This window comes from Carex rostrata, chromosome 17 (assembly GCF_964058835.1).
Source record: "Carex rostrata chromosome 17, lpCarRost1.2, whole genome shotgun sequence".
Classification (NCBI taxonomy): domain Eukaryota; kingdom Viridiplantae; phylum Streptophyta; class Magnoliopsida; order Poales; family Cyperaceae; genus Carex; species Carex rostrata.
Window position 1 is genome coordinate 9,988,169 of NC_135934.1, and position 13,493 is coordinate 10,001,661.

Consider the following 13,493-nt stretch of genomic DNA (forward strand, 5'->3'; position numbering starts at 1 on the left):
TATGACCACCCTTTTTTTCAATCCTTCAATGGTCCTCGCGTCAACCTTTCCCGATTATCCCTGCGTTAATCTTTCTCTAACAAAAATAGTTGATCACATATGTACCAATACTCTAGGGCATAGGTATAAATACTTGTAATACTTGATATTAATACTTTCACATGTCAGGTAGTGTCACATGTAAAAAATACTTGTAAGTATAGGTATAACTACTCGTACGACGAGGTATAAATAATTGTGTAACGACGAGCCTGAAAGTACGTTATCATGGATCTCATTTGAAAGAGAATTGCGTAGAAGACGTTCGTAGTTTTAGGTTCGCAAAATTTTCCATAAATTGTCACAAATGTGGATGAGATTGAACGAAGACGTGTATGATCCTCATAAATTGTCAAAAAAAATTTCACCTCTAAAAACGTGTATGATCCTCATTTGTAGTTTGAAATTTGATTAAAAAAATTTATTTATGTAATAATTATTCACCTTATAGATATAAATACTTCTATTTTTAAATATATTAGTATTTTAGAAAGAAAGAAAAAATCTGGAGATTTTATAATCCCGACAGTTATGGTGTAGAAATAGTACGGAGATAGAAGTACGGGAACAATAATTATCACGATCTTTTTTTAATTAGTAAATTTTGTGCATTTGACAACCTTCCGTATGTTATATAAAACATTTAAGCTGGTTCTGAATAAAAGAATCCTTACAATAGATTTCTTAACAGGCAGGCCATCCCTATTTCCTCTCATGGACAGAGCACTAAACAGTGGATGGCGCTTTAACCTTTCATCTCACTTAATTATTTTCTTTATGTGACTTGAACAAGAGCAATAGTGGGAAAAAAAAATGACACTGTCAATAGCAACAGCTAATTGCTCCGTACCATTTTTTTTTTTTTTTCAAAAGTAACAGAATTATTATTGTTACGAGCTTGCAAGAATTAGAAGCAGCTCCAAGATCCGCTACAAGTCTTAGGAAAGGAACAGCATGTTTCCACTTTCCATATACCAAAAACCGAGGATGATTTGCTTCTAAAAAAATGAATTCACAGCAGAGACCAATATATATACTAAATTGCTGCTAAAATGGCTTCACAGAAAGAGCATTCCATGCCTAATAATATCATCCCAAAAGTTAGCTCCTAGAGAAACAAATAAGAGTATCCAACAACCACGGCCGATTTCATATCAACAAACGCACAACAAAGATTGTTGCGATAATAACAAAACCGCCCTAATCTCTAATCGACCCACAAAATCCCCATGTTACTCCTGTCACCTGACCTCATCTCAACTCATTCTCTTTCTCATTTGCAGTCTTCCTAAGCCGAGAAGGTGACCTTGGTGCAACGACAGTGCCACCATTGTCCTTGTTAATACTAGTCATATCGTCAGATCTGACAGCATTTCTATCAGCAAGGGGAGGGTTGGTGGGATTTTCACTTGGAAGTGTTGTAGACGACATGGCCCTCGGCAATCTCAAGGGAATATTCTCGCAGCTCCTAGGAGGTGTGTCATTATTTAAAGATACAGATTCTGGAGTTATGGTGGGTCCCACTACAGTGGGAATGATCTGAACTTTAGATTTACGCCAATGCTTCCGTTGTTTCATCTTATCACTGGGCCCATCGGTCTGTTACACCACAACCTAAAAGCATTAGTATGTTTATATTTTATATTCTTAAAACTGGCACAACATTCTGCCTTCAGAGTTCTAAAGCAATGGGTACCCACAAGTTTACAAAGTCCGGATCTTTGAAGTAACAGCAAGGGGTACCCACAAGTTTACGAAGTCCGGATCCTTGAAGTAACTCAAATTTTGAGTTTAGATCCAAATTGTCCCATCGGCACAGGGCCCCTAAAGCAGATCGGAGATCTAAACTCAAAATTTGAGTTAACTCTGGTGATATGAATTCCAAGTTTACCTACAACTAAATTAATCATATGCCTACAAAAAAAGGTACATATTCAGATTTCTGAACATTAAAAGAGGTATGCAAGATCAGTGATTTCTATTCAAGAATAATATGATTCTACAGAGACATACCTTCACATTTCCAATATCACCAAGTGGCTTTCTCGACTCGGATTCCTTTTCCTCTTTTTCTTTTGCTTCAAGCCCACTCTCCATTGCACTCTCGAGCAAAAGGGCTGCTTGCGATGCCATATTGACATTCTTCTCCTCATCAGCTTTGTCGGAAAAGGAACAGCTCTCCTCCTCTCCATTCTTACTAAACCCACGATTGGCACATTTCGAAGCTGAGCAACCGCAAGAGGAACCACACTCAGCACCGGCAAAGCGGCACTCACACTTCTTTGTCTTACAGAAAGACGACTTGGTGCAAGTGCAACACTGGCCAGATGCAGTTTCTTCAGCCCCATCAGATAAAATCTCTGACTTCATGCCTCTGCTTGTAGTGCCCGAGAAGAGATATCGAGAGGGTACAGAAGTTGCTTTTCTATTCTTTTTCCGTGTTTTTTTTATGCTGGTGACCCAGTCTGACTCTTCATCTGCTGGATCACAAGCAACAAAGTCTGAGTCATCTGAATCCACATCAGAGATTTCCATGTCAATTTCAGATTCTGCGTCATCATTTGCTTCAATGCGTACATCGCCAACTTTTTCCTCAATGTTAAGCAAGCCAGAATCCTATGGAGAAAATAATAAACAACAAAACTAAGTAAAAATGTAACATCTCAAAAAGATTGCAATTACCACATTGCTGAGGGTTTTGCAAAGGGCCATGTTCTATGGTCTTCTGAAATAATGTTCTTGGGAACCATCAAAAAAATATAATAATGTTCTTGGGTTCTACTTCTAAACAAGATAGATGAATCACTTTGAAAGCACTATCAAATCAAACAGAAACAAATCAAGGAAACTCACCATAGGTTTCAAATAACGTAGTTCATTGTTCCTAGCAGAGAGAACCTACAACAAGGAAAGAGAAAATAAAGAAAGTTAGCAAGCATATCTAGTATGAAGGCTAGCAATGAAAGTTTAAACTACACAAAAGACAGACGCGGATTCACAAACTAATGCAAGAATTGGGGTTCTGACCTCATTGAGATGCATGTTCTCAGCCTGAAGCTCTCCAGACTGTGCTTCAAGCTGTCTAAAAGTACTTGTCAGGCGAACAACTTTTGCCTTTAGTTCACTGATAAGCATGTCCTTTTCTCTGCACTCAGCTTCCTTGTCCCTGACCTGACATCTGAAGAAAAAACAGACGTTATACTCATGTTGCATGCTTCCGTCTCGCAACATGAAGCATTGGTACATTTAATTGGAGCAATACCTGGATGAAGAGGCAAGATTAAAGAGGAAGTTCAACATATTCTTAGCCTCAGGGAGGGACCGGACTTGATTCCATCTCCCTTTGCTATTGAAGCCCCGCTCCCTTTCCTCAGCCTCTGAGAGCTGGGATGCCATGGACACCATAGTGCTAGAAGATGCTGCCAGCATATTCTCTAGTGCTGAAATTCTCGAACTCCGTGCACTAGGTGACATTGTTTGTGGGCGGTCACTGTCATTTAAGCAACAGGCAAAACAAATCAAGAGATAGAAGCACCACTAGAGTTGAGAAAAGGAATGAAGAAAACAGAGAAACAGCAACCTCATTATTTTCTTACGGAGCATTTCGGCCTCTTCCTTGAGCCTTGCGATCTCTTTAGACATTGCAGCTCGTCTGTTTACCAGAATATACATAGAAGAAAATAAAAAGTACAAATTACGATAGCAGTAACCTTACTACATGAATATGACAAAGGAATGACACTGAACAATATAACAATATAAAAGAGACACTTACTCTTGCATTTGCCGCTCATACTGCGACCGAACTTCATGTACCCTTACTGTAACCTCAAGTTCATGCTCCACAGTATGCATCAAGGCCTTCAAGATTAGAAAATACAGGGTAAAAAAAATGAAAAAAGGTAACAGTGTCAAAAAGGTGAATTCTAGCTACTACCTGGATGCCGGGACCATTAGCCAACTCACGTGATGAAGCCTTCTTTGCCTCTAGTAGCTCCTTCAGGCGTTTTGTGGCCATGGCAGCTTCTTCAGTTTTCCTTTGTAGCACCTACACAATCAAAGAGTTTTGTCTACATGAGAACTTGCTCTTTATTAGGAAATTGTTACGCAGAAGGGTTCAAAAATTATACCATTTTTTGCCTCTGGTTCAGAGCTAGAAGTTTGTGCATCTCATATTCATTTCTTCGCCCTTCTTTCTTTAGCTAATAACAGAAAACAATGTTGTTAGGGAAAATTATGGAAAAAATAAAAAATATTATGTTAATATTTGTGATTTTAATGGACACGTGTGACTCGTTATATTATAGCCTGAGTTGACAACATGGAAAACTCTAGTAACGAGTTGAAAACTGTTTAAATACAGTAAAATGTGTGCCCGATTAATATAACGGAAGGATAAAATAAATCACACCTGTAAGACCTCTTTTTCCCGGGAAGCCTTCCAAGCCCTGAATTGCTCAGATTCATGTTTAATTTTTTGTTGAAGTTGAACCTATAATCACACGACAATCAAAAAAAAGATTTAATTTGGGGGCAACAAACGCATTCAAAATATAGTCCGATGAAGAGGAAGTTAAAAGCTTACCTTCTGAGACTTTATTCTCTGGATTTCATCCTGTAGCCGCCTGGCCGCTTCATCGCTCTTTTGTTTTTGTCTGAGCATCTGGGCTTGTGTCTCTTGCTTCTTCTTCAGCTCAGATACCTGTACAAAATGTACATTAGTATGATACACCCGTACATGGAACTGCCAAACTGAAATACTTGTAAGGTGTTACCTGTGCCTCAAGAGTGTTCAACTTGTGCAAATAATCTTCCTTCAACTTCTTAGCACTCTCATCAGGAAGAGAGGATATGTTTGATAATTTGCAGCGAAGATCTTCAATCTCTTTCTGCAAAATTGACAATCAAAATTAATATATTCTCTTATGCTTGGAACTCTATTAGCACCCAAGAACAAATCAAAGAAAAGGTGTTAGACCTGAAGAGATCTCTTCTCTTGTTCCATATCCATAAGCTTCTTCTCATAGTGTTGCTTGAGCACAGCAGTGTCTCCCCTTGCAAATTGTTTCATCTCAGCCTTTTCCATACGACAGAACATAAATTTGTATTAGTCACAAGAAAAAACAATACATTTTTTTCCTGAAAATTCCTTGGAAATAACTTTGCCTTAAATTATACCTCTTTTTGTTGGAGTCGCATATCAAGATCCTTCAGTTCTTTATCAAGCCTGTCTTGCAAGGAAGAATGCTCCATTTCCTTCTCCTCATCTTCACCCTCAACTAAGCATTAAAAAATCCATGAATAATATCAGCTTCTTCACTTTCTTGCTATAAAATAGAAAACCGTAATAAGACTGTTTCAGTTCAAAGATGAACAAGTTGATAGGTCCAATTGATATAAGCATAAATACAAATACAGGATGTCATTAGATTAGATTACTTGATGCATTAGAAGATTCCACTTCACCAACTGAGCCCAAGTCTTCAGAAATTTCATCCTTGTCTAACTCCAGCCTCTCATAAAAAGCATTTCTGGGACAGGAGGAAATGCTTTTATTCTTTCTTAATTCTGCTTCAAGCTGTTGGATCCTTGATAAGTAGCTCTTAATTAGGTCGACATCCTACACGTGTTTAACACATGAATCAAGCGAAAAAATAATTGGCACAAAAACACATGCTCCTCCTCAGGAAATGAATAAAAAATCTTTGAAATGATTTTTTTTTCAGTTTGCAACCTTTTCATTATCCAAATCATCAATTTCATCCCAAGGTTTTCCACCACGAGCTGCTTCGATCTTCAAAATAAGCTGGTCCTTCTCCACCTAACCACAGAATTCACTAATCAAATACAGACTAAAGCGATAAAATTTTGACTATAATTACAATTATGACGAAAAAATGCACAAGATTGTGCTTAAATCTTGTCCAGGTGTACGAGTATACCTGAGCGGCTGTGGCTTTCTGGGCCAACTCATCGCATATTCGTCGAGTCTCCTTCAATCGATGTAGAAGTTCTTGATTTTTCAACTCTAATAGCGAAACCTTCTCTTGTAGGATCTGTACGTTTTTTGACACCAATTAAAGTTTTGTCTTCAATCAATTTAGTTTCAAAATCTTTTATTAAGTTGAAAGGTTCTCTAAAAGAATTCAGAGACAATCATGTCATGTTAGTAGGGCAGCAGGCATGCACTTGCACTACCCAAGATAAATGGACATTTTGTGAATAGCATTTACCTAATACTATGCTTAATACAACAAAGAGCTTAGAAAAGGTATGTTTGTACCTGAATCTCTTCGAGCGAAGCACCACCGCTGCGTGCAAAATGAAGTTCACCCTGCAACTGCTCCAACTGGCTTCGCAGCCTTTGCATTTCAGCTGCCACTGGGTCGCGATTGATCTAAATACATGCATAAATAATGGAAATTAATACCACAACAGAAGAAGAAACAACTCAAGTTTGTAAATGATAGCTTATCTTACAACTGCTTTGTTCTGGATGTTCCGGGCCCGGTTTGCGTACTTGAGTGTGTTTATTGTCTCCTCAACGTTTGTGTCAGCAGGACTAATGCAAGCTGCAGACAAGATGTACATATCGAATAAGAACTGAACAGCATTTTCTAATTGTACCACTACAAGAAGGAAAAAGAGAGAACAAAACACACCGATCATAACAGTCTTGCTGTTGCCTCCAAGAGAATCCTGCACAAGGAATTTTTTTCATATCTAAATCAATCAAACATACAGAGCACGAAATTTTTAAATGAATACTTCCTACATCAATTAGAGGAAACAATTGCTCCACAAGTAACAAAGTTCTACAATTATAAAGACTACCAAATAACAACTCAAATCAGCAACGACAGTTGTACTGCAAGATGTAAATTGCAAGTACAGTAATGTTACTATTCAAAAATCAGCAGCCAAATATCACAGAAACAGAAAAATGAACCAGCAGTCAATTTCTTTGTCCCCTTGAAAAGTAAAATTTCTATGCCTTATACCTGCAGCAGTCTAGTCAGCTTGCTGTCCCGATAGGGAACAAAAGCTCCCTCTTTGCGCTTCTTGTCATCACCCAATGCACTGATTACATTTCCAAGAGATAGAAGGCCTTTATTTATATGTATCCCTGGATAAATATGAAAAACATTACGTAAACAAAGTTCCAGTTTCTCACTTCAAGTGTGAGAAATGTTAAACATTGTCAATTGTGTAATTCTTTTTTTGGACAATTTTCTTATTCTTGTTTCTCTGTTCCCTACTGCAATCAATTTTTGGACATATAATGATATTTTTTTTTAATGACAAGGAAACAACCAACACCTAACTTTCTTCTTTTGTTACTGTTTGTTCATATTGTATTTACTTTAAACCTAGGTCCTAGCAACATACTGAACAGTAAAGAAGGAATATTATATGGTCCCAACCTTCTTTAAGCCTCAAGCCATCAGCCCCGGTACGCTTGGCACGCTCTGAGCCAGCTAAATCAACCAAATGAAGTTTGGAGATTAGGATATCATCTCCAGCATCGCTTTGGAATGAACTAGTGGTCCGCTTTTGCTCAATGCAAATGGTGAAGATAGCGTGAGACCGGCTGTGAAGGGAAACAAGGGATCTTTTAGAAACTAACATAAAGACTGAAAAGATGTTATGGCACTTTCATAAAGATAACTTTGCCTATAAGAATCAAGAAATATCATTTCTTGTCTTGGTTTTAGATACGTGAAAAACTTGCAATGTGTGCACATTAAATCATGCAACTTTTGATAATACAATTGGCAAGGTAACAGTAATAAAACTAACATCAGTTATTCACAATTCTGGAGAGATTATAATAAGTATTCCAATCTTTTACTACAAGGAAAATGAGATCTTCAACATTTGACACCTATGCGTGCTGAATGTACAAAATAACTAAATAAAAGAACCGAGTAAAAAAGAGAGATACCTCGACTGGCTATTCATATGTGTGCTAGCAGTGGCACGGTTCAAAGACCCTCGAGCCAAGAAAGAAGCCATTTCTTCCTTTGATTTCACTGCCGGTTCACTGACACCAGCAAGGGTGATGCCACCAAGTGCTGTTTCCCTGATCTGAATCGGCACTCGGTTAGGACCAGATCCCGTTCTCATCACTTGACAGGTCTCAGATTTTGCTGTCTGGGTATGTGGGTCTAAGAGATCAAATACCTCCTCTTTAAAAATCTGCCGTGAAGATTTAGTATAAAAGAACAGTATTGATTAAGACAATTAAAAAACATTTGGTTTGAATTTAGTTTAGAAGATGGACATAGATTACTATCAACAGAAACTGAATTTTTGTCAAAGCATGGGATATTCAAATAGGTTAGAAAATGAGAATGAGTGGATAGTAATTGCAAGCTACAGTGTTGATAGTGAGAACATACCACACCAGTACAAATATTCATTGGATTTTATTTATCATATTCGTACCTCAATGAATGAAACTCTGATGAGAAATTCTATGTTGTCCCTCAGTTTGTTTACTTTATCAAAAATCTCCTCCATGACTTTGGGTATGATCCCGCCAGCATTGGTTTCTCCGGGATAATTAGTGCCCATGGTATATGTCTTCCCAGAGCCAGTCTATAATTTAAAAAAATAGCAAAAATATTTGTGAGAAAATAACCCAGTTATCTATGCACAAACAATGTATATGCATTTTAAAGGGATTAATATACCAGGTTGACTCAGGTATTATGTAATTAGTACAAATTGTTGCTTATTTCAAAAATGGAGGGTTATATGGGGCTAAAACTGGAACAAGTGAAGATTGATCACTCAACTAAGGGGTAACCGAGTCTAAGAAGGCTTAGCTCACCATTCGGGTAAAAAGTGGAACAAGATGGCTCATATTACAAACCTGTCCATATGCCAGCACAGTGGCATTGTAGCCACGGAATAACGCATCAACCAGGGGCAGTACGGATTCCTCAAAAATTCTACATGATTGTGCACCTGACGACCCATACACATGGTCGTATGTAAACACATGTGAACCAATTTGGACCTGCACAATTTTCAAAGGAAAGGAGGTTCACAGCTGCTGTACAAGAAAAGAATGCTAGTTTTCACAACAAGTGAATTGTGCTGCTATGCAATTGATCAATACTAACAAAAAGTGTGTGTGATGATTGCAGTTTGCATGTTGAATTAGTTTAATTAAAGTACGGACTAGATGGTTATTTCAAAAGGAAGTTTTGTTCTAGGGTATTGTCCAAACAACATGTATAGTTCTCAGTTAGGAAAAGTCGCTGTGACAAGATCAATTGATCATTTGTTTCCTTGCAACGAGAGTGAAAAGAAACCTTGCAGTTTTATTTCCATAGTTAAAGATGAAAACTCCATTTTTGTTTGACTATGGCTGGGAAAAGCACAATAAATACAACACAAGACTGTTCTCATTTTTGTAATTTGGACTGCTTTTACACATAGTCTCACAAATTTGACAAATAGGAAAGAAGAAATAGGAGAAATATGCAGGGATCTGACCTGAGGTTCGCCAGGGGTGACAGTCACACAATCGGTGCACCCATTGAGAAGCTCTGAGGTGATCAGCGGTCGAATATTCACAGCGACCTTCACAGAGTCATCTGAGCCCTCCATAGCTCCGATGCCTGCTTTATCTCCTTAAATCTACAAAAATACAAGCAGATCAGATTAAAAGAAACAATATAGTGTTGATATCCATTAAGATATACCTACTAACCTCAAGAAAACTCAGACTTCAGCGAAATGGGAGCAGATGGTGATAGGAAAGAGAGGAGACACAAGATAAGATCGGGAAACCAAGGGATTAGGTTTTGATTTACCTCTATCGTTCAGAAATCGAGGCTAATAAGAAAAAGTGAATGATTTGGATTTGGAGAGGTCCAGATCGAGGAATTCGTATGTGAGGGAGTGGTGGCGAATGAGAGAGAGGTTAAGAGTTCCCAGACCGCTCTTCGCGATTTCGAATTTGGAATTAGGGGTCACGTGAGCGTCATGTGATACAGCGACCCGTCCTTTGAAATTTCAAGAATTAGGTGGTCTCGGTGCACTAGTTACTAGTTAGTGTGTGAGCTGTCAGATATGCTTAGTGCTACGCAGGCCGAAATTTTTATTATCATCATAATAAAAATAAATAAATCAAAACACCCCCCGTTTGATCAGAATTCTAAAATTGCCCATGCTGCAGAGCCAATTCACGGACTCATTTAATGAGGCCCGCACAACCAATCCGCGGTCCCAAACTAGAGTCTGCAGATTCAATCTGCAGCCCACATGTCTACAAAATTATTATTAATTAATAACAAAGCTCAAAGTTTGAGATATCTCAGATAACGTCAAACAAAACTCAAAGCTCAAAGTTTGGGCATGATTTTCAAGTAAAAGAGAAAAAGGAAAAATGAAAACAAGGGCCGCGTATTCAATTTGTGACTCCAGTCTCCATTAAATGAGGCTACGGATTGGCTGTGCAGCCTGAGTATTGGTAGAATTCTCCCAAAACAATGGTATTTTGGTTTATTTTTTATTATGGTAATGATAAATTTTCGGTTACACAGGAGAGCACCAAACTTTTAACAAGTGATGCAAGAATTTTATTATTAAATTACTATCATTTTTAAAAAAATTTAACAGTTTAATAATATTGTTGTTCCTTTCAAAGAATTTATCATTCGTTTATTTAAATAAGACTTGACCAAGTACTGAATAAAGAAAAATTAATAACAAAAATATCCTTTCTCTCAAAAAAAATAACAACGAGGTCTTTAATTGATTCCCACTAAATCAAGCAATGTACATATAAAAAATAAAAAATCTAATTTGACCAACGATGTGGACTAAAAAAGCATAATTATTTCTCAAATTTGTATATGGCATACTAATATTTTCTTATATCAAACAAACAAAAACCAATTGATTCATATATAAAATTACAATGATAAAACAAGAGTGATGCTATGATGTTTTCGGGAAATAAAGATGATGTTTTATTTTCCACTTATATTTTTATTTTCAAAGCTGAAACAGTCAATCTGAACTTCTCAACATGATTTTCATATTGATATGTGCTTGGATGCCAAATTTTACTCTCTTTTTTTTGGAAATATTTTGCTATTTTTGAATTTTTGAAAATCAGTGTTTTCTGAATTTTTATTATTATTTTTTTATTAAATGAAAAACTGTGATTTTAAAAATTCTAAACATATAGTGAAAATATCCAAAAAATGTAAAATTTAGTCTCCAAGCACATAACAATATGAAGATCATGTTGAGAAATTCGGATCCACTATTTGAATTTTGAAAATTGAGATATGAGCGGGAAGTAAAACATCATCTTTACTTTCCAAGACATGATAGCCTATCTCGATAAAACAAAATTTCTTTTGAATATTATCATTATACAAAATTATCCGTGCAAAATATGAAAAGCTTGAGTTACTCTAAAATTTACTTGTCAAACAAATAAAAGAAAACTAACAAAGATATGACATGATGTTTTTGTTTGTTAGTTTTTTTTATTTGTTTGTATTTTATATTAAAATAAAAACTAACAAAGATATGACATGATGTTTTTGTTTGTTAGTTTTTTTATTTGTTTGTATTTTATATTAAAATAAAAACTAACAAATATATGACATGATGTTTGTATTTTATATTAAAATAAAAAGACCCGTGCCTCACTAGCTAATACACAAACTTCAATGGTATTTTTGGTTTTAATAATTTAGAAAATTAAAAAATTAGTTTTGCATAAATAATCATGAATTAGAATTTCACTTATCTACTTTGATTACTAAACTCGGGAATTTTACGTAAAAATTTAAAGGTGGACCGGTTCCTGGTCTATACATTTATTATAGTTTTTAATATTTGTCTGGATCTATTCGAAAAGACGATGAATCTTTGATGAAATAAAAATTGGGCCACGTGGTTATTAATACCCAGCCAAAAGTATTATTTTTGTGGGTTTGAATTTTCTTGTTCTGTCTGTTATCCGTTGCGGATTTGAATTCAAATCAACAAAATGACTTATGTGCCCTTTTCCAAGTCAAGTAGCCCAAAGAAGTCGAAGTTTTTATCATTTAAATGTGGATTTTAATTATGAATTGTGTTAATATCAAAATTTGTGACTAATCTAGTCCAGCTGCTTTTGTAATTTTGTATTATGTTATTATTGTTGATATTTGTATTGTTGTTGTACATTATGTCGTTTTTTTTTTTTAAATCTTCGTCTATGCTGCTTTTACTATACATAGTTTATCACTAAATTTTTAGTTATATCGTTACTTCATTGTTATTTCACTGATGTATTTATTTTTTTGCTATATTATAATTATTGCAGAAGGCTAAAAATGTGTGTACTTATCTTTTGTGTCTATGGAGTTTAAATTTCTGAGAGGGTCGTCTGGTAACTTTCTATTCTAACACTATTTTTAATTTTTATGTTATTTTACGCAAAAGAAGTAAAAAGGAGAAGAGAGGATATAATTTTTCATGAGTAAAGCTAGCGTGTGACATGCTCACCAAGAAAGTTTGGTGAGCATAACTCCAAAAGTATATCGGATCGACGTCAAATGTCAAATCCAAACCGTTGAAATCCATGTAATTCATTAGTGATGCATATACATGCAAAATTTTGAAAGTTTCGAGTTTATTTGCTACACGGTCAAGTGGTCAAAGAAATGAACATTTTATTATAAGTTATTTTATATATTCAATTTTTATTATTTCTTTGACCACTTGACCGTGTAGCAAATAAACTCGAAACTTTCAAAATTTTGCATGTATATGCATCACTCATGAAGTACATGGATTTCAACGGTTTGGATTTGACATTTGACGTCGATCCGATATACTTTTGGAGTTATGCTCACCAAACTTTCTTGGTGAGCATGTCACACGCTAGCTTTACTCATTTTTCATTGGCTATAACCTATTTTGGATATTGCAAAGCTTGATTGTAATTGTAATTGACAAAAAAAAGGAATAGGATATGGAGTTAGGTCGGTCCGGACCCTCTAAGGTAACTCAAATTTTGAATTTGAATCCGGACTCCGATTAGATTTTGGAAGAGTCCAGCTAAGGTTAGAATTTGTGAAATCTTTTTAATTTCGTGTGGATTTTGTTTGGACGGTTCTTTTCTTCTTCTTTTTACATTTATGGGCAGTCCGAATTCAAACTCAAAATTTGAATTACCTCATCTAATACAGAATTTTACTGGAGCTGCGTTGTCAATACTATTCAAGACTAGTATCACAATAAAGATATCTAATGATTAGAATCTCTATTTCAATATTAAGCACGTTGGGTGTCTGATCCGCCAACGACTACAATTGAAAGATGAAACTTCGGATTTAATCTCAGCCCTCCAATTACATAATTTGTCTTCTTTTAATTAAATGCATTTGTTTTATGTATAGAAGTCTAAATTTAGTTAAAAACATGCTCATCAC

At 35.8% G+C, this 13,493-nt stretch overlaps 1 protein-coding gene across 2 annotated transcripts; it reads right to left on the reverse strand.

Annotated features, from left to right (window-relative positions):
* Positions 1-1,071: 1,071 nt before the first annotated feature.
* On the reverse strand, positions 1,072-10,001 carry LOC144568181 (P-loop containing nucleoside triphosphate hydrolases superfamily protein). 2 transcript variants are annotated; one of them, XM_078318441.1, is made up of 27 exons: positions 9,867-10,001; positions 9,547-9,690; positions 8,918-9,064; positions 8,488-8,640; positions 7,985-8,238; positions 7,464-7,630; positions 7,041-7,165; positions 6,702-6,738; positions 6,520-6,611; positions 6,323-6,436; positions 5,982-6,095; positions 5,774-5,860; positions 5,479-5,659; positions 5,218-5,318; positions 5,018-5,116; positions 4,815-4,928; positions 4,625-4,741; positions 4,451-4,531; positions 4,170-4,241; positions 3,977-4,087; positions 3,815-3,900; positions 3,620-3,691; positions 3,302-3,529; positions 3,067-3,217; positions 2,893-2,937; positions 2,053-2,655; positions 1,072-1,638 (listed from the first exon to the last, which is right to left on the reverse strand). In XM_078318441.1, exons 2-27 carry the CDS (start codon positions 9,658-9,660, stop codon positions 1,291-1,293), a joined length of 3,813 nt encoding a protein of 1,270 aa, XP_078174567.1. In that variant the 5' UTR covers positions 9,661-9,690; positions 9,867-10,001; the 3' UTR covers positions 1,072-1,290. The 2 variants fall into 2 exon arrangements, with proteins under 2 accessions (XP_078174567.1, XP_078174566.1); XM_078318440.1 differs by having other exon boundaries at positions 9,764-9,973.
* Positions 10,002-13,493: the final 3,492 nt, after the last annotated feature.

Bases quoted from the DNA above. Each gene is read 5' to 3' on its own strand.
- LOC144568181 (XM_078318441.1), bottom strand. From the start codon at position 9,660: ATGGAGGGCTCAGATGACTCTGTGAAGGTCGCTGTGAATATTCGACCG. The intron at 8,239-8,487 runs GTACGAATATGA...TCTTCACGGCAG, and splicing joins TCAGAGTTTCATTCATTGAG to ATTTTTAAAGAGGAGGTATT. The intron at 7,631-7,984 runs GTATCTCTCTTT...TTCCCTTCACAG, and splicing joins CATATGAATAGCCAGTCGAG to CCGGTCTCACGCTATCTTCA.